Here is a 24,096-nt window from a genome sequence, read left to right on the forward strand (position 1 = left end):
AGAGTAAATAAAAATTCTCACTATATATTTAATATAAATGAGAAAATTATGAAACAATTGCCTCTATGAAAAAAAGAAAAGAAAAAGGAGCAGAGATCCTGCAGCTCAGAAAGATTTAGTGAGGAAATAAAAAGAAATAAAATAAAATCTGGAGACATCAGAAAAAAAGGGACAACAAAATCATCTATAGAACAAATATGAGTTAGAAGAAGCACAAAGGGAAATAGATACTACTGAAAATTAAGTGACATAAAAGATAAAAATAAGGTGAACCTACAAAATTAAGTAAAAACAAAGAGTTAAAAATAATTAGTAATAATAGAAATTGACAAAAGGAAAGACAGATAATATACACATCATTGAAATTCCCATCTTAAATAACACCTCAATCATAGAATATACATTTGAAGCTATAGTTGATGAACAGCATGTTTGAACTGTTCAGTTCCACTCACAGCAGATTTTCTTCCGCCCCTGAAGTAGCAGGACCAACTCCTTTTTCTCTTCATCCTCGGTCTGCTCAGCATGAGGATGATGAGGATAAAGACCTTTATGATGATTTGCTTTCACTTAATGAATAGCAAATAGACTTCCTCTTCTTTGTGATTTTCTTAATAGCATTTTCTTTTCTCTAACTTACTTTGTTGTATATAATACATCGAAAGTACAAAATAAGGATTAATTGAGGCTGAGCACTTTTTCATGTATCTGTTGGCTGCCTGTATATCTTCTTTTGAGAAGTGTCTATATATGTCTTTTATCCACTTTTCAATAGGGCTCTGTTTTTTTTCCTTTTGGTGTGTTTGATTTCCTTGTAGATCCTAGATGTTAAGGTCTTTGTCAGATACACAGTTGGCAAATATTTTTTCCCATTCTGTGGACTGACTCCCTACTCTCTTGATGGTTTCTTTTGCTTTGCAGAAGCTCATTAGTTTGATGAGGTCCCATTTGTCTATCTTATTTCTTAAAGTATGGGCATTTAGGGATCTGAACAGGAACTGGTTGCCAGTTCCAATTTCCATAAGGGTATCTCCTGTGTTTTCTAATCATCAGAGAAATGCTAATCAAAACCACACTGAGATACCAGTAACCTAACCCCAGTAAGAATAGCCATCATTAATAAAACAAACAACAACAGATGCTGGCGAGGATGCAGAGAAAAAGGAATGCTTCTACACTGCTGGTGGGAATGCAAACTAGTGCAACCTCTTTGGAAGACAATGTGGTAATTTCTGAAAGAACTAGAAATTGATTTTTCTTATGACCCTGCAATTCCCCTATTGGGAATATACCCGGAGGAACTCAAATCATTCTACAAAAAAGATACCTGCACACGTATGTTTGTTGCAGTTCTATTCACAATAGCAAAAACATCGAACCAACTATGTTGCCCATTGAAGCTGGACTGGATAAAAAAATGTGGTACATATACACAATGGAATATTATGCAGCCATAAAGAAGGACAAACATATGGACTTCGCAGCAACTTGGATGGATTTAGAATTGATCATACTCAATGATCTATCACAGAAACAAAGAACAGAGTACCATATGTTTTCGTTCATAAGCAGACCTTGAACAATTATTATAAGAAAGGGATTGGCAGTAGTGGGAAACTGTCAGGGGGGTGGGATTGGCAGTAGGGGGAAACTGCTAGGGTGGGGAGGGGCATATCTCATCAAGAAGGGTACCTGCTTAATCAACATTTGTATACCTAAACCCTGAATTGTACCCCACATCTTTATAATAAAAAATAAAAACACAAATAAGTGTTAATTGACAATTTTATCAGTAAAGATTCTGGTAGAAAGTAGGCTTTTAGCAGTTAAGTTTCGGGAGAACCAAATGTTATACACAGATTTTTTACTTCTTGGGGGTTGGTAACCCCCATGTTGTTCAAAGATCAACCTTATATTAAATTTTTTTTCTGAAATAGGAGGCATGAATCTTTTCAGGAAAGCAATCAACACAATGAAATAGCCTAGCAAAGTTTCTGTATTTCAAATAATCTTTAGGTTAATCAAGGCAACTAGTCAAAAATGAAAGAGTTAAGCATGTAATCACCTATTGCAATGTTATAAACAAGAGTCTAAACCAGAGGAAGCACCAACTCCCCCTGTTTCATTTTCCCCCATAGAACATTGCACCTGTTCAGCATCAGGTGGATCAGCACAGTCAACGGGAGTCATCTCATTTTGGAGGAGACCCAAACAAAAGGCTCTGACAGTTTTATGGACCCTTGGATCAGATGAAGGATGAGGACAAAGACCAAGGAGTAGAAAAGTACTGAGGACTGAGTCAAACTGGGAAAAATTATCTTCACAATTTTCCTGTCCTCTCTTCACACACACAAGCACACACACACGAGGAGACCTTTAGCAGAGGAACCTGAAGAAGATCTTTTCCCATTATTGCAACTCCTTTCAGAGACAACAATGTATTGGCTGTGCACCAAGTGTAGGATGAATACCGATTTCCCCCATGAGGTCTGCTAGATAAAGCTTTTGTGATTTCCTGTAGTCAAACTTGAACCAGAAGCTAGTTTCACACTGGTATAAAATCAAGGTGTTAGCAGGTACTTAACTTCTGAAGCTCTGGGAGAATCTATTTCTTGCCTCTTCCAGTTTCTAGTGACAGCCAGTATTCATTGGCCTGTGGCCATATCACTCCAGTATCTTTCCCCAAGGTTATGTTGCCTTATCTTGTCTGTGATCTGCTTCTGTCATGCTCTTATGAGGATACTTGCGATTGCATACAAAACCTGGATGATCCAAGATAATGTCCTAATCTCAAGATCCTTAACTTAATTACGTCTGTAAATTTTTCCCATGTAAGGTGACAATCACAGGTTTTAGGGATTAGTACATGAATATTAGGGGCAGGAGTAATCATGCAGCCTACTACAACTAAGACTCCAAATCTTATAACATAATGACAAGTGGGAGTTACAGGAATGCAAGGTTGCTTTAATACCCTTAAAATCAATGTAATATATCATATTAGTAAAATACAGAATAAAAACCATACGATCATCTCAATAGATGCAGAAAAATCTAGTTTTGTGCTAAAATCACTCAAACTAGGAATAGAATGGGACTTCCACAACCTGATAAGGGTCATCTATGAACAAGACACAGTTATACCATAGTTAATGGTAAAAGAGAAAAATTTTTCCCACTAATCAGAAAAGAATGTCTGCTCTATCCACGGCTATTCAACCTGAAGCTTCAAGCTAAGATGATTGGGCAAATAAAAGAAACAGAAAACATCCAGATTGAAAAGGAATGAGCAAAATTATTTATTTGCAGATGACAAGATCTTGTACAGTATTTGGAAAATCTAAAGAAATCCACTAAAAGACTATTCAAGCTAATAAATGAGTTTCAAGTTTGCTTGAAGCTCAAGACAATGACTTTACTCTGAAGTTGAGATGGAATTCTTCTTTCAGATACTATTTTCCTGTGCTCCTCTTCAAGAAGAAGAACCCAGATACAATGTGAAAAAAAATTCTTATTTTGCTTTATTACATATGCTTTCATACCTGCAATATACACTTGCCTTCTGCAACTACACAGGGTAAAGAAGAAAATCACAATCAGTTACGCAGCCTCTTCCATTCCTGGGTAAAGTGAAAATTCTAGGAGGAGGGCTATGTAATGTCTAAGAATAAGGGTGAAGCATATTTTTTTGGCCATCACAGTCTATCTAAAATGTGGCATCTACTACCACAATGAACATTCCAATCTTGTCTTTGTTGTGCATTTAGGCAGGTCACCACTGCATCTTCTTTGTTATGACTATGGGAACTATGGGTTACAAGCTTGGCGGTGTGTGGTACACACAGGCTCTCTCTTTGCAACTCTTTGTTTCCTCTTTGGTGAGGTTAAGTAAGCCCTTTCACTCCAAGTTACTTTCTAGGACACTGAAAATTACTTGGCTGAACTCACATTGTATTGGAAGTGAAACTTCATGATACTCTCTCAGGGCCCTCTGCCTAGAGATACATATCCTGGAGATGTTTCTTCTGTAACTCTCTGACCATGCGGTGGCAAGGGCTTTGGGTTTTCCATTTTCCCAGGCTCTGCTTAGGAATAAGGTATTGGAGTCTTCTGGAGTCTTCAAGTTTACCCGTTATTTTTACTCCCCTCCTTATACCAGTGGAGCCATTCTGGACAAACTTATTAAGTGAAAAAAAGAAGATTCTTTCCTTTAGAACATTTAAAGTACATACACAAAGCAAAGCTACATCCATCCATACAGATAGAGTCAAGGATATATATGAACTATATTAGGGTAAGCGTCTGTGAGAGGGAAAAGAAAGTAAGTGAGGAGTAAGAATGAAAGGGAACAAATAAAATTAGAGGGGAGTCTCATAGACCAATGATAACAGAATTTAATGAACAGGACTGTTATCTCAGATCACAACACCATAACTTAGGAAACCAAACCAAACCACACCTGCTGTCCAGACAGTAGGAGGGACAACCAAGTATTAGGGAGAACACATTAAGTATTTTTCAATCATTATCAGTATTTTCAAAATATTGTCCTACAGCAATAGCTTTGATTTATTTATTTCTATTTTATTTTTCATTGGGCATTGAGAAAACGGTAAAATTCTCCATTTTTCCCATTTCATGAACTTTCTAATGTAGGTCAAGTCAGTTTTATGAATCCCTGTCTTTTCTCTTTATGTCTGCAGGTTTAAATGCTGAATTTAAAGTAACTATATTTCAAGATTTCATTTTTTATAAGTAGTTGGAAATTCAAACTCATTTTCCTGTGTAATAATAGTATAAATGTTAGTGAAAAGAAGTGGCAGTGTATCAAGTATGAAAATAAAGAATGTCTTATGGTTAAGTGCATGAAGATTGAAGACCGTTTACATTATACATTTCCCACGTCTTATTTAGTAGGTTACATATCTGTTCTCTCCATGAAATCTTCGGTGTTCTTTATAATTAGAGCTGTGGGGGATATATATATGTATACACACACACATATTTACTTATGTATTTATTGAGGGTCTATTCTGAGTAAAACCTACCACAATGCCTAGTAAATGTGTTTTGCTCAGAATAGACCCTCAATAAATGTTTGTTGTATGAAGAGATGAATGAATATATTATGGTTAACAGCATTTAAGGTAAAAAACAGTTAAATCCCTGTATATTCTATCCATCCATCCTTCTCAAAAGGAGAGAGAAATTCAATTTTTGAAAAAAATTTTCAGTGCTATTCTCTTCCATATCTCAAGCCTACTAGGTAACATAGAATGATAAGATTTCATAGATAAAAAGGCCCTGTTCATGGAGGGGTTACTGAACACTTGTAAATAAAAGGGGGAACTTAGAAAAAAGGAGTCCTGAGATTAATATAACCCTGTAAAATAAGCCCCCCAGAGCCTCCAAGTACCCAGGTTATTGCTCTGGCCAACCATTACCCTGTGTTAAAGCCCTTGGGGCATAGAGCTCAATAAATCAGTTCTTTAGTCCGTGGAAATGGAGCCATCTAGTGGTCATAATATATCTTTATCTTTTTAATTTGTGGTGTCCTAACACACTTCATCTTTAAAAAGCCTGTTGCAAGTGCCTGCAATTCTACCCTAGTAACATTGTAAATAAATCTTGGAAGCAATTTGGCCTTTGTAAGACTGCTGTCATGATCACTTTATTATACAAGTTTATCCAGGACCTACAAATGAAATAACAGAAACAATAATTCAAATTGGCTTTCCCTATATATGTAAGAATCACTCTTACACCAAGTGTCCCTCAAGTCTTCCATGGGAGTCTTCAGGAATGTCTAGCATCTCTCCAAACAAGTCCCATTCCATCAGCGACACTACTGGTTCTCCTGGACTGGCACTCCCCTTTCCCCTACCTCCCACAGCCTTCCCCAAGTCTAGTAGGAAACGCTTAACCTAAGAGTTCCTACAAAGTATTAGCTCGTCACTTTCTCTGTTATGTCTCATATTTTCTCATACAGAGCCCTGAGCATTGTTACTTCTGCCCTCACCCTCAAACTCTCTTTCAGGATGGCAGCTTCTCCTTCTCCCATCAATAGCTCTTCCTGTCACAGGACCCAGATGCCAGTCCAAGTGTCCTGGCAGAGAGCAAACACCACACTTCCCTCTACTTACCCACTCTTGCCCAAATACTCCAAACTCCCCTCTGTATCAATTTTCTGTTGCTGTTTTCACAAAGTACTATAAATTTAGTGGCTTAAAAGAAGCCAAATTTGGTGTTTTACAGTTCTGTAGGTCAGATGTCCCAAGTCAGTTCCACTGGCCTCAAATCAAAAGTACCTGCAGGCCTGCATTTCTTCTGAAGGCTCTATGGGAAAATCTTTTCCTTGACTTTTCCACATTCTAGAGGCTGCCTGATTCCCTGGCTCATGACACCTTCTCTGTCTTTAAGGCCAGCAGTGCAGCATCTTCTCTCCTGTCTCACGTCTGCTTCTACTTTCAAGTCCTCTTGCTCTAACACACCTGCCTCTCTTTTATAAGGACCCTTGTGATTACAGTGTCCCCACTTAGACAATCCAGGATCATCTCTTTATCTCAAGATCCCTACCTTAATTGTCTCTGCAAAATCATTTCTACCACATAAGGTAACATATTCACCGATTTGGAGGATTTGATCTTGAACATTTTGGGGGAGTTGTTATTCACCTATGGCACTATCCTTCAGCAAAACCCAAATGCAATCCTGAGGAATTGTACCCCACATATTTAAAATGAAAGAAATAAAGTGTTTTTTAAAAAACAAATGCCTTCATGAAAATAAAGATAATTGAGCACTTCAATACCCAGCATCATTTTCCCCAATCATTCACCAACATGATTGAGTTTGGAATCAGACTAATAATAATTGTAACCTAAATATCTCCTAGTTATAAATCCTCAAAGTTCTTGAGCCTGCTGTGGGTACTTGGTACTTCAAGATTTAAATTACATTTCCTTAAAGTCTCATATTACATATAATTAGATATCCATTATCCCTCGCAGTTTCTCAGAGGACTCTTGGTGATTTACATTTCTCCTGCTCGTCACTAGTTCTGACATCTTGCTTTTGCAGCATTCAAAATTCCACTTGATATCTGGTATCTTGTGCCTTCTACCCCTTTAACTAATTCTCTCCCATGCTAGTCATGGCCCTAAACACTGCACTCCCCTAATCCAGACTTTGGCCCAGGCAGAGAAGGCGTGCATGGCCACTCTAGCTGAAGAGAGGAAGGCACAGAAGATGTTTATAGCACAGCACAGCATAACACAGCAAACATCTTTTTTTTAATTTTAAGTTTTCAATTCAGGAGTACAAGTGCATGTTTGTTACATGGGCATACTATGTACTAGTGGGGATTGGGCTTCTAGTGTTTCCATTCTCCAAATAGTGAGCATTGTATTTGATAGGTAGTTTTTGTCTTGATGATCTGTCTAGGGTTGTTAGTGGAGTGTTTAAGTCCCCAGCCATGACAGTGTTCGAGTCAATATCTTTTTTTTAGCTTACCAAGAAGCTGCTTTATGAAAGTTGGTGCTCCTATGTTGGGTGCATATATGTTTAGGATGGATATTTCTTGTTGATGGATGAACATTTTATTATTATGTAGTGACCTTCTGTATCTTTTTAAATTTTCGATAGCTTAAAAGATATTTTGTCTGATATTAAGATTGTGACTCCTGCTTTCTTTTGTGCTCCATTTGCCTGAAATTTTGTTTTCTAGTCTCCTACTTTGAGTCTGTGAGTGTCCTTTCTGGTGAGATGAGTCTCTTGGAAACAATATATCATTGCCTCATGATATTTTATCAATTTTGCCATTCTATATATTTTCAGTGGTGCATTTAGTCCATTCACATTCAGGCCAGTTAGAGAGGAGTGAAAGTTTATCCCTGTCAAGAGGTTCTTATAGGTTGTTGCTGCTGTTTGTTTATTTGCGGGGGTTCTCTGAATCACTTGTGTTTGAATGGTCACATCACTGATGAGATGAGGGAAGTTTTCTTGCATAATTTCATGGAATGTTTGTTCCAGGGTGGTCTCTGTCTCTCTGTCTGTCTCAGGAATTCCAATTAATCTTAGGTTCAGCCTCTTGAAATAATCGCTCTTCTCTTGGACGTTTTGTTCTGTCTTTTTAAGCTTCTGTTCTATGTTTTTAACAGTTTGGGTTTTCCATATTTTGTTTCTCAAGCTCTGAGATTCTTTATTCTGCTTGGTTAATTCTGCTTTCCATGCACATCAGTTTGCTGTTTATTTCATTTACTGTATTCTTTATTGCTGTCATCTCAGTTATCAATTCCTTCATTCTTTCCTCTTGTCTCCCTTCATTTCTATTTATTCTCTCTATTAATATCTTGATATCTGGGTTTGTGGTTTGAGACCAGTCATTTTGGTGGCTCTTCATTGTTTGAGTTCCAAAGTCTGTATTCTCAGTGGCTAACCTAACCTCCCAGGGGTATGTGTGAGATTCATATTTTTCCTTTGGTTTTTCTTCACTTGTGCAGGTTTTCCTCCCTCTTTTTAAACCTCTTCTTTAATTCTGCTGTCCAGTGATATGGGAGATAGCTTTTATTTCTGTTTGCTCAATCTCCTATTCTTCCTTATATCATTCCTCTGGTTTTGTTCAATTCTGAAGCTGGACTGGAGGTGGGGGCCTGTGCTTTTTGCAGTTTTGAGATTTAATTAAGAGGGGAGCTGTGATCCAGAAGCTATCTGCAGATCCCAGTATCTACTGACAGGTGTGTGGGCCTCCTGCAACCCACTTCTCACTGCCATACAATCTGTCCATGCAGTAGGTATGTCTGTTTGCCCACTGAAAGCAAAATGAGATAAGAAAAGGGAAAAGAATGGAAAAGAAAAAAGGAAGATGAAAGGGAGGTGGAGAGAGAAGAGAAGAGGGAAAACAGGCATACCAACTAACGAATAAACAGAGAGACTAACAAAGACAGAAAAAACAAAAAGACAAAACATACAGACAAAACATACAAACAACCCCCCTCCCCCATTGGTGTACTATCCCTCAAAAATGCCCATACATAAACAGAAAATCTAAAAAATAAAAATAAATAAATAAATAACATTAAAATAACAGAAACAAAGCAAGTAGAAAAATGTAAACAAAAACAGAGAGAAGGAAAAAAAGCTAGAACAAAATTAAAAAAAAAAAAAAGGAAAAAGAAACTTGCTCCATGGGCATTTCTGTGACTCCAGGTTCCTTTCAGGCCTTCACCTCAGGGAGCTGCTCTGGTCTCCAGCCCATCTCCTCTGCTCTCAGTGCAGGCTGATAGGGTTGCTCTCAGAGTGGGTCAGATGCCCCGTGGACTACTGTGGGAGGAGGATGGACCAGATCTAGACTCACCCTACTCACTGCTGCTGCTGTCAAGTCTCCCACTCAGATCTGATGTGTCTGTGCCTTTTCCAGTATGGAGGAGGGACATCCGTCTCTACAAATCTGATGAGAAGATAGCCTCTGGGTCCCAAGATAGAGGCTGGGCAGAGCAATGCAGGTCTCTGCCCAGTTCTGGGACTGAGAAGGTGGCGCCTGTCAGCATCTTGTCACCAGTGTTGGAGCTTTAATCCTGATTTCCATGACCTACTTTCTCCATAGTTCTTCCTGCTTGTGCCTGGTCTGCTGCTGCAGGTGATGGCATGGGCCAGGTGCCAGGTGGTGAGGGGCAGCTGTTCTCTGCTGCCTCCTCTCAAGAGAACCCCAAGAACAGCAGACAATCCTGAGTGTCCAGGTCTCTACTCTCAGGGTGGTGGTGGGTTGTAGTTCACCTCCAAAGGAGAGTCCCAGGTACAAGAACCCAAGTCTCCCTCTGATGGACTTTCACTCACCCATTGGCACACACCCACTCACTCAGAGAGTCTTTATGGACATTCGCTTTTGTGGAGACTCTCACAATCCAAAGTGTTCTGTTGCCATCTTGCCCAGAATCCTCAGGTAGGTACTTTTTAAACACTTGCCCCTTCTCTCTATACCCCCTTTTGGTGTCCCCAGTTTCTATTATTTCCATCTTTATGCCCATGAGTACCATTGTTTAGTTCTCACATACAAGTGAGTACATGTGGTGTTTGGTTTTCTGTTTTGGGGTTAGTTCATTTAGGACAATTGCCTCCAGATTATTCCATGTTGCTACAAAGGACATAATTTTGTTTTTTGTTTTGGTTTATTTTTTATGGCTGTGTAGTATTCCATGGTGTGTATATGCCACATTTTCTTTATTCAACCAACTGTTGACAGGCACTTTGGTAGGTTCCATGACTTTGCTATTGTGAATAGTGCTGTGATGTACATATGAGTCCAGATGTCTTTTTTATATAATGATCTATTTTTCTTTAAGTAGATACTCAGTAGTGAGATTGCTGGGTTGAATAATAGTTCCCATTTTTAGTCATTTGAAAAATATCCATACAGTTTTCTACAGTTTGAACTAGTTTACATTCCCACCAGCAGTGACTGAGTGTTCCCTTTTCTTTTACACCAGTCAGAATGGCTATCATTAAAAAGTCAAGGAACAAAAGCAAGCATTTTAAAATGTCCTAATTCTAACTCATCCAAGCCATGCCCTTCACCTGTTCTACTTAGAGCCTCTCTAGGTATTATGCTTTTAAAAAAACTTCTTATAAAATATTTTGGCCAATTGCAGTAGCTCTAGCCTGTAATCCTAGTACTTTGGGGGGCCGAGGTGAGAGAATTGCCTGAGCCCATGAGTTCAAGACCAGCCTGGGCAACATGGTGAGACCTCATCTCTATAATAAATCAAGACAATTAGCCAGGTGTTGTAGAGTGTGCCTGTAGTTCTGGCTACTTGGAAGACTGAGGTGTAAGAATCACCAGAGCCCAGCAGGTCAACACTGGGTGGCTGTGAGCATACTACTGCACGCCAGCCTGGGCGACGAAGTGAGAGTCCAATTCAAATAAAGAATAAATGTAATATAATATAATATAATATAATATTTTACATCTGCTCATTAACTTTTACTGATACACAGATATTTTAATAACTCCATTTGTTGAACTCTTGTTATATGCTATTCACTGTTAAATGCTTTTTATGCATTATCACTTAGTTCTCAAAACAACCTTATGATGTGGTCATTATTATCATATCTATGAGACAGAAGAGAAGATTTAAACTCGTGGAGGATAAGTAATGTTCCCAAGGTCAGTCCACTACGAAGTGGTCAAGAAAAGATCTGAGCACATAGACCATCAAGCACAATGCATGCACAGAAGTGTCTCTTGCAGGATCTTTCAGTCCCATGCAAAGACCTCCTGCACTCTGCCAACACATCACATTATAGCAGTTGGAGAAATGGACAATGTTTTAACTGGGGCACTCTGGTATTTCTGGTTTCCTCCAAGGGTCATAGACTCCCACACGCCTGAAAGGAGTAATGCTATCTAGTCCCATTCCCATGCATAGCAGAAGCAGTGCAAGTGAGTTTGAACACTGGGAAACTTTGTGACATCTCCTATAGATAACTTGCCTTTGTCCAGAGGCTCTTTTTCCCCAATATGGTTCCTTCAGCAAGGGGACTGGCTGTTGTTGATTTGTCTTTGTATGACTTGGGGCCAGCAGCTGTCTTTTGCCCAAGGCAACACCTAAATCTGTTCAAATGGCCTGAGGCTACACCTTTCTGCCTCTTCTTTCTAGGTATTTCCAAGTAGAGCACTTCCTTCCCACCCTTTCCGGCCTTAGTATCTCTACAGCCAGTGTGCAGTGAACAGTGGGATTCTCCATTGACTACTTTCAGGAAGTAGCTTAGGAGTGCACCTGATGTTATCAGCACTAGTTCTCTTCTTGGCTTCACTCCTAAGGTCTCATGGTTTCCATACACTTTCTACCATCTTGTTCAAAGGGCCCCATCAATCCAAGAGAAGAGAACATGCTATAAAGGTATCTCTTTACTAGAGCCTACCTATTCTGAGTCTGGATGGGTGCCTCTGTTCTTTCCTCTACCCATCAAGTCAGACTTTAACTACTAAACCATTCAAGACTGCTTCTCATAGCCTAGGGGATTAAAACACAATCTCTAGAGTTTGAGACTGCACTCAAATCTAATCTTAACCACTTGCCAGTTGTGGGGTTTTGAATAAGAGTTAAACATCTCTCCATGAGGCTCAGTTTTCTTATCTGCAATTGGGGATGATGTTAAGTGGTTAAGGTTTGTTGCAGGATGAAATGAGATACTGTATGTAAACACCCAGCAGTCCAAATGTCATACAAGTTCTCAACGAATGTTAACTATGAGTATGTTTTGATCCCTCCATAAAATGGTCATTCCTCATTAACATTATCAAAGTATCAGCATTTTTAAGTTATCATATTGCATGGTCTTTTTCCAGGACTAGGCAGAGCTTTTTCTGGTTTTGGTGACCTTAAATCTAGTCTTCAAGGGGCCAGTTCCATACCTTTGTGCCCATAAAGTTCATTATCTCTTCTGTTACTAGTCCAAGTCGGTCCTTTTACCTAGGATTAAATTATATCCCTTGTGGACTAATCAAGAAAATTGCTTCCACAATTCTCTCCTTTGTAACATTAATTTTCCCCTCTCTACTGGATTTTTTTTTATAAACATTCAAAGATAGTATTATTTCCTACCTCTTAAAAAATCCAGCTCTTTCAACTACCCCTTCAGCTACTGTTCTTTTGCTCTTTTTTTTTTTTTAATTTTTAGTTTTAAATATGTGGGGTACAATTCAGGGTTAGGTATACAAATGTTCATTATGCAGGTACCCTTGTTGATTAGGTATGCTCCCCACAACCCCTGTAGCTTCTCACTACTGCCAATCCTGCCCCCGCCCTTCCCTGGCAGTTTCCCACTATTGCCAATTCCTTTCTTACAGTATTACGATCGTTGTTCAAGGTCCGCTTATGAGTGAGAACATGTGGTACTAGGTTCTTTGTTTCTGGGATAGATCACTCAGTATTATAGCCTCTAAGTCCATCCAAGTTGCTGACAAGTTCATAATTTTGTCCTTCCTTATGGGTGCATAATATTCCTTCATATATATGTACCACATTTTTTTTTTAATCCAGTTCTCTTTCGATGAGCAGCATGGTTGGTTTCCTGTTTTTGCTATTGTGAATAATTTGAGTTCCTCCGGGTATATTCCCAGTAGAAGAACTGCGAGGTCGTATGGGAGGTCAAATTTTAGGTCTTTTAGGAATCGCCACACTGTTTTCCACAGAGGCTGTACTAGTTTGCACTCCAACCAACAGTGTAGAAGTTTTCCCTTTTCACAGTATCCTTTCCAGCATCTGTTGTTTTTTGAGTTATTGATGATGGCCATCCTGACTGAAGTTAGGTGGTACCTCAGTGTGGTTCTAACTTGAATTTCTTTGATGACTAGTGAGGTTGGGCATTTTTTTATGTATCTGTTGACTGCTCATATGTCTTCTTTTGAAAAGTGCCTATTCATATCATTTGCCCACTTGATTTTTGGTTTTGAGTTGGTGTCTCACTCCATTGCCCAGACTGGAGTGCAGTGGCACACTTATGGCCACCCCAGCGTTCAACTGCTGGGCTCCGGCAATCCTTTTGCCTCAGCCTTCCAAGTAGCCGGAACCACAGGCATGCACTACCACGCCCGGCTAATTTTTTTGCTTTTTTTATGGTAGAGACGCCATCTCACCATGTTGCCCAGGCTTGTCTCGAACTAGTGGACTCAGGCAATCCTCTAGCATTGGCCTCCCAAAGTGCTGGGATTACAGGCTTGAGCCCGGCCTGTACACCTTTTAATGGAGATGTTTTTGTTTTTGTTTTTTTCTTTTAAGCATGTTTGAATTCCTTTTAGACCCCAGGTGTTAGGCCTTTGTCAGATAGACAGTTGGCAAATATTTTTTCCCATTCCGTGGGCTGTCTCCCCACTCTCTCAATGGTTTCTTTGGCTTTGCAGAAGCTTGTCAGTTTGACAAGGTCCCACTTGTCTATTTTATCTCTTACAGTCTGGGCATTTGGAGTTTTGATCAGGAATTGGTTGCCAGTTCCAATATCCATAAGGGTGTCTCCTGCATTTTCTAAGATTTTTATAGTTTGAGGTTTTACATTTAGGACTTTGATCCATTTAGAGTTGATTTTTGTGTATGGGGATGGTTGAAGGTCTTGTTTTAATCTTCTGCATGTAGTAAGACAGTTTTCCCAGCATCATTTACTGAATAAGTTCTCTTATTCCCAGTGGTTGTTGGTGGAGGCTTTGTCAAAGATGAGAAATTGAGGTTTTGCTTCTGGAATCTCTATGCATTTCCATTGATCTATATGCCTGTCCTTGTACCAAAACCAGGTTGTTTTGATTATTGTAGCTTTATAATAAAGCTTAAACTCTGGAAGCATGATGCCTGTCATGCTTTGTTTTGTTTTCCTGAGGATTTTTTTGGCTATTCGTGGTCATTTATGTTTCCACATGAATTCCTGTATTGTCATTTTCAGGTCTGAGAGGAATACTGCTGGTACTTTAATAGGTGTTGTGTTAAATCTGTAGATTGCCTTGGGTATGATGGACATCTATCTTATCAGTGTTGATTCTTCCAATCAATGAGCATGGAATATTTTTCCATTTGTTTGTGTCATCTTTGATTTCTTTGAGCAGTGTTTGTAGTTTTCATTGGGCAGGTGTTTGACTTTTCTGGTTAGGAAGATGCCAAGATATTGCATTTTTGTGTGTGTGTGTGTGTTTCTATTGTGAATGGGATTGTGCTTTTTATTTGGGTTTCTGTTTGTTTATTGTTGGTGTATAGGAACGCAACTGACTTTAGCACATTTATTTTATTACCCTGAGACTTTGCCAAAGTCCTTTATTAGTGCAAGGAGATTTTTGACAGATTCTCTTGGGTTTTAGAGGAACAGAATCATGTCATCTGCAAAGAGGGATAATTTTGACTTATGTAGCAAACTGGTTTGAAAAATGATTTCCTGTGGTATATTTTGGTATGGGCATATTTTGTGACTCCCTCTCCCTTGTGTCCTCCTGGTTCCATTATATTAGGTTAGACATAAGTGACTTCATTTTGGTATTGATAACTTTCACAATGAAAATCACAGCATTTGATATAATTAATCACTTTTTCCTCCTTTCAACACTGTATTCACTTCAATTTCAGTCTACCGTACTGGTTTCTCTTCCAGTTTACATTTTATCTCAATCTCTTTTGCTGTCTTCTCATTTCCTTAACCTCTACATGGTGGAGAGCCCCAGGACTCAGTCTTTGGATTTTTTTTTTTTCATTAATTTTTTTCATCCTAATTGATCTCATCTAGTTTCTTTTCTTTCCTATCTACCATCACTTCTCATTCTCATCCAGTCTGATGACTTTGAATAGTATCTACATGCTGATGACTCCAAAATGACATTTCTATCCTAGACCTCTCCTGTGAACTCCAGGCCAATATAATCAATAGCCTACTTTTTATAACCCTTTATATGTCCAATAGTTGTCTCACACACAGCATTATAAAACAGAATTTATAGTTCTGCCCTCCAAAACTTGTTCTTCTTATAGTTTTTTCCATCTTAGTTAATAGCAACTCCTTCCTACTAATTATCAGGCCAAAGATCATGGTGTCATCTCCATTTCCCTCTTTTTCTCACACCCCTCACCTGGTCTGTCAGAAAATCCTACCAGCTATACTTTTAAGATGTATTCAGAATTTGAGCACTTTTCACCTCAGTATATTTTCAGTGCCCAGAAAAGCACCTGACACAGAGTAGTCATGCAATAACAATTTATTGAAAGAATGAAGTAATCAAGTCATGCCCCTGCTCTCTATAACTTTCTTGATGAAGCTGAATCCATAGACTTACATGCTGTAATCTGGCCCAGAAGTTCCTCTCTAATGTTATCTTTTGCCACTAACCAACCAGCATTTTCTGTTTCAATCATAGAGGCCTACTTCAAGTTTTCCAATTTATCACCGTTTCATTCCTCCGTGCCTCCCATAATGCTGTTCCCTCAGCCTAGAATATTCTTATACTTTAACAGTCTTTCAAGAGTCACCTTGTTGTGGGAAAACAGAGAGGCCGTGACACCAAGGCTATCTTAGGAAGTGGCAGTTTATTAGCACAGGCACGACTCAGCGGGCTAATGCTCCAAGGCTGAGCACCCCAGAGAGAGGAGAGGGGTTTTATCTGTTAGTTTAGGTAAGGGAAGGGGTGGGGCTGTATGGCTATACATTTATCTTTGGAATATGCAAGGTTGTACTTAGCAAAACCAGATTTTCAAAGAACAAATGGTCTCCACGGTATGCATAACAAGCAGGGGTTGTAAACCAATAACTTCACAAAGAGAGGATTTAGGTTAAGGTTGTGAATTGGCTACTATCTTGCATTTCCAGGAAAGCACCTTGTGGCTATTTAGTTTTCTCAAGCCTCATGTCTATCAGGTTTAGAGCCTGCAGGTTGATCTTTAAAAGGAATAATTTTAACTGTTTTTAGCCCCTCTCTGCCACAATCTCAGCCAACAAAAATATATTATAGCCTAAATACTTTTCCCCTACCTCACATATACTTGCCTACCTCACATATAACTCCATCACAGCACAAATCACACCCTACTGTGTTTCACCTGTCTATTCATCATAATGCTAAGCTTCCTGCCTTGTTCAGCTTGGTTTGGTATTTCTAATGTGTAGTAGAGACTAGCTTGTGAATGCAAAATAATGTAAACAAATGAATGTGTGAATAAAAAGACTCCTCAGTGTACTGAGTTTGTTCATATACAAAACCATAAAGCAAGAATATAAAGATATATTCTTACACTATAAATATAAATTAATTATTCTTCAGCAGCAATACCTCATCTTTAAAGGAAGGATGCCTCTGAATATTTGCTTTAAGAATAGTTTACTTTATTCAAAGGAATCCAAAGACAAAGACAAAATAACACACCTTCTTCCTCTTCCTGGTACAGTCATTCTCCCTTTAGACTAATGAAAAAATATCTTAAATGAGTATACTCTAATTTCACTTAAAAATTTATCAAACTTCTACGTGCCATATACTGAACTAGATGCATCCTTTCCACTCTCTCTCTCTATCTCTTGCTCTTGCTCTCTCTCTCTGTCTCTCTTTCCCCCCAAATCCCTTCTCTCTCCCCCCAAATCCCTTCTTTCAAGATAGAGATCAGCCAGATGTCAGGTCAACCAACTTGTCTATGACAATAAAAGAAACACAAAATGCTTTATAATCATATGATTATAGATATATAAAAAAAGTATGTGTGGGCATAGACTGGAAAAGTAATATGAGATGAAGTTCACCAATGTTTACTGAGCAGTACTGTGATCCATGCATTGTTCTGAATGAGAAGATTACAAAGAAGGAACAGTCCCTCTCCTGGAGGAGTCTGCAGTCTCCTGGCTTTTTATACAAATTGCTGTAATCTCATTTGATAAGCAACAGTGGTGCCACTTGCTTTGTTCCCAGTTTGGAAGACATTAAAGTGCCTTAGGAGTCAAACTTCAAGTGTTTTGACATGCTAGGATTTATGGGCCTCTGGGGAATTATTGTGGAGAATGGTAACTACATTATTAGTGAAAACTAAGACTGTCATTGGGGTAAAGAGAAAGAAGTTTTTGATGTGTAAGAAGTAGGTGTTCTCACATAATTACCAAAAGATCACTTTTTATGTTTCTGAAGCACAGCAATGGCAAACATCCTATTCAAAGAGCCAGAGTATGGGGGCACTCTTGGCCTGCAGTTCTGGGATGCCTCATAGAGCCTGGCCCCTTCTCCAGGTATGGCACTGAAGTGTGTTCACAGTTGTTCTTTTCCAAGTCTGTATGAAGCACCTTCTCCCAGCACCAGTCTCAGGAAGGGCGGGTCCACCAGCTACTTCACAGGAAAAGAGATGTGAAGTGTCCAGTATCTCTACCCTTCAGAAAGGGCCAAGACCCAAGAAGCACAAGGGCCTGTTACCCTATCTGAGAAGGTAAGGCAATATACTACAATCCATTTCTTCTAGACGTATTAGCCTCCACCTAAGACAAGCAGGGACACTCTTCTTCCAGATATAGGTTTACAAATGCAGTAAAAGACAAAATGCATGTTAGGTCAGAGATACCTGCTTACAAATCTATTTAAAAAGAGGGAGGTGTGTGTGTGTTTGTGTGTGTGTGTCTTTGCGTCTCTTGGTTGAATCTAGAGGTTTAAATGATGCCACCAGGGCTCTTTCTTCTCTCTATATGTCTTGGTCCTGCTTTTCTCAGTGTGAACATCAGTCTCCTAGACCATTTCTGAACAGCAACCCCTCTCCACCCTGCCCCTGCCCCGAGGCTTCAAGTTTACAATGTCCTTACCATTCAAAAACTCAGCATGAGAAAGATCCTTCCTTTCCAAAATTTTGTAGAAAGGATCCCACTGGGTTCTGTTTGGTCTTATGCCTGTCCCCAGACTAAAACTGTGTTTAGGAAGATGGGGTACTTAGATTGACCAGCTTGGGTCACACACTCACTGCTACAAAGCAAAGGATATGATCGATAGCTCACCACGTAAGAGAGGTAACAATTCCTGAAAGAAAAATATTTTTAGCAGACAACAACAACAACAAAAAAGAGGCCCCCTACTACACCATAAGTAAATAGTAAAATTAATTTTAAGTTTCTGCTGCTAGGTAGATGGTAATGCTGTTAATAGAAATGCAGAGATCAAGAAGCAGTTTCGGCCCATATGAAGAGCTGAGTTTTTTCAATATTTAGTTCGTAGTACCTGAATGAGGTCGTCAGTAATCTCTTGAAAGCATTGAGTTGGGAGCGTAGGAAAGGGTGTATGTTCAAAATATAAATTTTAAAACGTAAATTTAATTTGTGTTAGGATGCATCCGCGTGTGTATCAGAAACGCCCTACAATTCTTAAATGGGGAAATTCTTTAGTAAAAGAGCATAAATCTATCTCGACTATTTTAGAAATCTCCAGATATCGTCAAGCACCCCAGAGATCGTACTTACCCAAGTATCTCAGGACTCTCACTGCCTGGTCTAGGTTAGGGGTCACCTGCTTGGAGCACATTTGGCCTGCTGGAGCCAGGTGCAGCCCACTCGGACTACAACTCCCGGCGTGCCCCGCGGGGAGGGGGCGTGGAAGGGGCGGGGCGCAGGACTGCCGCCCGCGCTAGCTGTCGGGCGGGGACCGGGCGGCGCCGAGCTGAGGTGGCGAAGGACGAGCTCCCGGATGTGGAGAAGCTGGGGAGAAGGCGTGAGAGGAAGATGGACTCGGTGGAGAAGGGGGCCACTACCTCCGTCTCCAACCCTCGGGGCCGTCCGTCCCGGGGCCGGCCGCCGAAGCTCCAGCGCAACTCTCGCGGCGGCCAGGGCCGGGGTGTGGAGAAGCCCCCGCACCTGGCGGCCCTCATTCTGGCTCGGGGAGGCAGCAAAGGCATCCCCCTGAAGAACATTAAGCACCTGGCGGGGGTCCCGCTCATTGGCTGGGTCCTGCGTGCGGCCCTGGACTCGGGGGTCTTCCAGAGGTGCGCATGTGCGAGAGTGGGCGGCGTGGCCGGGGCGGGGGTCGGGGGTGGCGCCGGGCTGCTGGAGGGGCCGAGGCTGCCGGGGTCGTCGCTCCTGGGAGGGGGTAACCTACCCCTGAGGGGGGCATGCAAGACCCGGGGTGTGTGGGGCCGGGCTGGGAGCCCAGGGAGGAGGGCTCCAGCTCCTTCCTTGTTCCGTAGCTGCTAATTGCCACGACCTGGGACAGTTCCTGATCCGGCCCTTTAGAATGCCATCTCGTGAAAGCGGAGATTACCTCTTCCCAGTTGTCCCCCCCCACCTCCCCTCCACACACGCCCCGGGTTGACCTCACGGGGGAAAGCTAAAAGAGGCCACCCCCGTGCAAAGTCTGTGATGGGGGCCATTGGGGCTCTCCTGTTGCTCAGCTTCTGATAACTGCTTGGTGCTGATCAATTAGAAAGACGTCAGGATCATGAATGGAGTTATGTTCAGGGTGTCAGAGCTGAGTTTCCAGCTCGGCTTGGAGATCCATTCCTAACCTTTGAAAAATACTCCAGCCGTCTGCTTGTGAGTCAGCACAATCTAGAAAGCTCCCCACATTTACACATACGTGAGAGACAGTGGGGAGCTCAACAGCTGGTTGTTTTATGATATGCTTGTAAATGGTTTTATCACACCTTTGGAACCTTGTCTGCCCTAAAGAGCTTTTTAATTGTGCATCATTTAAATACATTGCCAAATTGGTCAGGAGTTAAGAGCTGATGTCATTCATTAAACAAGGGAGACCAAATTCTGTGCCAAGAATTTTACACACAATAACTTCAACCTAATTAAACTTGAATTTGTTGCTACAATGAAAATTAATTTAACCTTTTGATATTTTGAATTTTAGACTGTTTTGGAAGTATATTAATTACCCATAATTACTAGCCCCTGTTATATGGGTAAATTATTTTGTTTAACCAATTTTCTCTTAAAAGGAGAGATATGGAAAAAGTACAAATTCCCTAATTTTCTTAATGTTTCAACCCAAAGGAAGTCCTGGGTGGGGTGAGGCAAATATGAGCTGGCACCCACAAGATAATGTTAATGTAAAAGGAAGTGTGCAAAAGAGAGATAGGAAGGGACTTGGGGATATCTTTTAACTCAGTAGACATTTCCTGGGCCCTAATTTCTGCATTCACATCCAAGGGAATACCAAGATGAGTGGAATATCGTTCTTGTCCTTGTGAAACTCATAGACTTTGGATGTTTATAGGGTACAAACTGAACAGAAGGATTGCAATACGTAGGTGCATCCAGGGAGCAATAGCATAGTAAAATCCCATTTCTGTGGAATGAACTACAGGTCAATATTCACAGTGGATTGGGAACAGAACTATTATTTTCAACTCTTAGGTTGCATGTGTCAGGAAACCCCTTTCAAATAGCCCTAAAAGAGAAGAGAAAGGCTTGTTTCTGCTACAGTTACCAGAGGGCAAAAATGATTAATTCATTCAGCAAATATTTATTGATTACCTACTATGTGACAGGCGCTGTTACAGCAGTAACAGTAGAACCAGTTCAGCTCATGAACCTTGCATTATAATAAGGAGAGACAGGCAGTATGCAAATAAATTTATGTATACGGTATCAGATGGCGATAAATGTTTTTAAGAGAAGTAAAGCAGGGTAAGAGGATGGTGCACTGTCACCAGAGTTCTCAATTTCTTAGTTCTACAAAGGCACTCCCTTTATGATGTCAAGGTGATTGTACTAAAAACTGCAGAACTCTAACTACTTGGTCCAAACCTCTGCACCAAAACCCTAGCATGGCTTCTAGTATCTTAAGGCTGTGACCCTAGGATGATTCCAGTCCCCCTTACAATGCCTGCCTAAAGAAGGCTCAGTGCTGCCAGGAGAATTGTTCAGTTATTCCAGGGAAAACCTGGAACCCCTGAACCCATTTTTAGAGCAGTTATTTTTAAAAGCTTACAATTATAAAAAGAAACAAAAAAATTTCTCTGCCCAATGAGATGTAAATCTACCATGAAAAACTGTTCTCTCAAGGACCTGAGAGCGCTACAACCTCTCCTCAGTGAAATCAAACATTTTAGGAAATAACTCACTCCCCTTTCTAGTCCCTGTGGGAAGATAAAGGGTTAACTTCAGTAGGCACCTTTCTTCAAGTTGCACCACTGCCTTCTGTCATAGAAATAGAAGTTTGTTTCTTTTCCAGGTAAGTACCAATTTACAAATCCAGGTGGCCTAGTCACTTGGACTGACTACCCCTCTTAACACTCCTCAGCCTTTCCCTGAGCTAACCTCAGCCTGAAAGCATTGTGTTTTCAGGGAATTTGAGTGCAATTTACAGTAGACTTATTTTTCCTATTGCAGTAGGTATATATAGAATACAACCTATCCTTACTACTTTAACTAGTACCTCACTTGTTTTATGCTTGACAGCACTCTTCATATCCTTCCAGGTTTAAATGTAATCAGAAAGAGCTGCTCTCCATGCAGTTTAATAAAAGTCTCATTGTGCCTTACTGTTCATCCTGCTCATCCTTGAACCAGTCACTATGGCAAGTAGAACATGGTGCATGTATTGATAGTGTAGCCGCATCTTCAATTCTTGGAGTCAGTGATGGGGCCCACTCCCCAAAGCACATGACAGGTCATCAGGAGGAAATTGGAATGTGACGGCTAAAAGTGAGGGAGAATAGATTTTAGGAGTCAAAACCCAACAATTAGTCATTAAGCAGACATTGGGGATTTTGCTATGAAATGATTGGAAAATATATGTATATTAATCAATGATTGTCCTGTTTCCATGTATTAAAATGCATTTGTACCAAATTTCTTTTAAAAAATAAATGACTCAAGTATCAACTTTTTCTGTACCAGTTAGTTTTATTTAATACATCTAGACTAAACTCCTTAACCACAGGATAGTGTTTTATACTTCTTTGAGCTACCTAGTGTATCTGTCACTATACCAATAATGGTGATTAGAAGAAATAAAACTTACTTCTCTTGGTTAGCAAAATGAGCATTTTTCTTATGACTCTGCCTTCTCTAATTTACAATATCATGTAATAATGTGAATTTGCTATGTTTAGTTTTCTTGGCTATTTGCTACCTGGCATCTTTTCTAAGGACCTGGAAAGTTTAACTCAAAAAGTAACAAGAAGAGACCAGCACTATTTCCCTCCATGAAGTCTTTGCAGATGCCTACAGGAAAGAATAATTGTACCTTTGTTTTCTGAGGCATTGCAATATTGTTTGTACCTTCATTTAGTGTTTGTGCTATGCAAAGAGATAAGATCATATACCCTGGAGTCCAATTATATGGATTTGAATTCCATCTTCACTGCTGTATTAACTTTGCAACCTGAGTTCATCAGTTAACCTCTCTGTGCTTCAGTCTTCCCACTTGCAAAATGCTTGTGTGCTTATCTCATAGGCTTGCTAAGGGGACTAAATGAGATAATGTATGTACAGCCCTCAGAATAGTGCCTGGCACTATGTGATCTAGTATTGCCATTTTTCCCTTTTAGAAGTTTTTACTATCTTTATCTCTTCCATGGGCCACAGTTTCCTTGCTTAAGTTATAACGATATTCAAAATTCTTTCTAGTGGTAAGCATTCTTTGATGAGTTAATGGAAATACAATTTTATTCATCAGTGGTGGCAGATTTTTTCTGTAAAGGGCCAAATAGTAAATATTTTAGGCTTTGCAAGCCAGATGGTCTCTGTTTCAGCTATTCAGCTCTGCTGTTGTATGTTGTGAAAGTGGCCATGACAATGTAAACGAATGAATGTGGCTATATTTCAATAAAACATTACAAAAACAGGCTGAGGATTGAACTGTATTTGGCCTGGGGAGCCCTGTTGTACTAGGTTAAAAACTTCTAAGCAGGTACTATATTACTCATCTTGGTATGCTTTATATTTTATAGCCTCAGAATGTGTTGATTTTAATTTAATTGACACACTATGAGGGAGGACTTTGGAGCATGCTTCCTGTCTCCCACCCTCTCCTTTCTCTCTTCAAAAAATATTTACTTTAGGGGAGAATTGAAGGAAATTATAGCTGCCTGATTTGTGATTTTCATGGTTAGAAGATACCTTGGAGATTTTGATCAAAACCATAATTTGACTTAATTGAGGCAGATTTTTCTGGCCTGCTCAGAATCAAAGCTAACAGTACTTTTCAAGGTTGCTAAATTTTGTTGTGGGTTTTGTTTTGTTTTTCCATTTTGTAAAGAGCTATTGCCAGAGTTGACATTATAAGAGCTTAATTTTCAACAGTGTTTCAGTGCTGTGTAGGTAAACCTCAAAACAAATTGATTTTTAAATGTTGCCTAACACACTTGTGAAAAGTAAACATGTTTTAGTTTCATTTTTAGGACATAGATTTATGATTAATGAAAGGCCTATGCTGTGTTATTATCCCTAAAATGGCAGGTTATGATGAAATAGTTGTCCTAGACATCATGGTTGATACTCCTGTTCATCCTGTTAGATGTAGTGTGACTTTATTTGAGCCTAAAGCCATTGGCATTAGACTTTGACATTTACTCTACTTGATTTTATTTTATTTTATTTTATTTTGAGTTGGAGTCTCACTCTATCACCCAGACTGGAGTGCAGTGGCCGCTCCCGGCCACC

General features: G+C 39.8%; 1 protein-coding gene across 1 annotated transcript in view; it reads left to right on the plus strand.

Moving 5' to 3' along the window:
* Positions 1 to 19,082: 19,082 nt before the first annotated feature.
* CMAS (cytidine monophosphate N-acetylneuraminic acid synthetase) overlaps positions 19,083 to 24,096 on the plus strand; it is an 8,914-nt gene continuing 3,900 nt past the window's right edge. Inside the window, exon 1 of the mRNA XM_008065837.1 lies at positions 19,083 to 19,463. Coding sequence (XP_008064028.1) covers positions 19,204 to 19,463 — 260 coding nt within the window. The 5' untranslated portion in view covers positions 19,083 to 19,203. The remainder of the gene's footprint in view (positions 19,464 to 24,096) is intronic.

The sequence above is a fragment of the Carlito syrichta genome, unplaced genomic scaffold, assembly GCF_000164805.1.
Source record: "Carlito syrichta isolate Samal-C Ts95f unplaced genomic scaffold, Tarsius_syrichta-2.0.1 Scaffold308809, whole genome shotgun sequence".
NCBI lineage: Eukaryota > Metazoa > Chordata > Mammalia > Primates > Tarsiidae > Carlito > Carlito syrichta.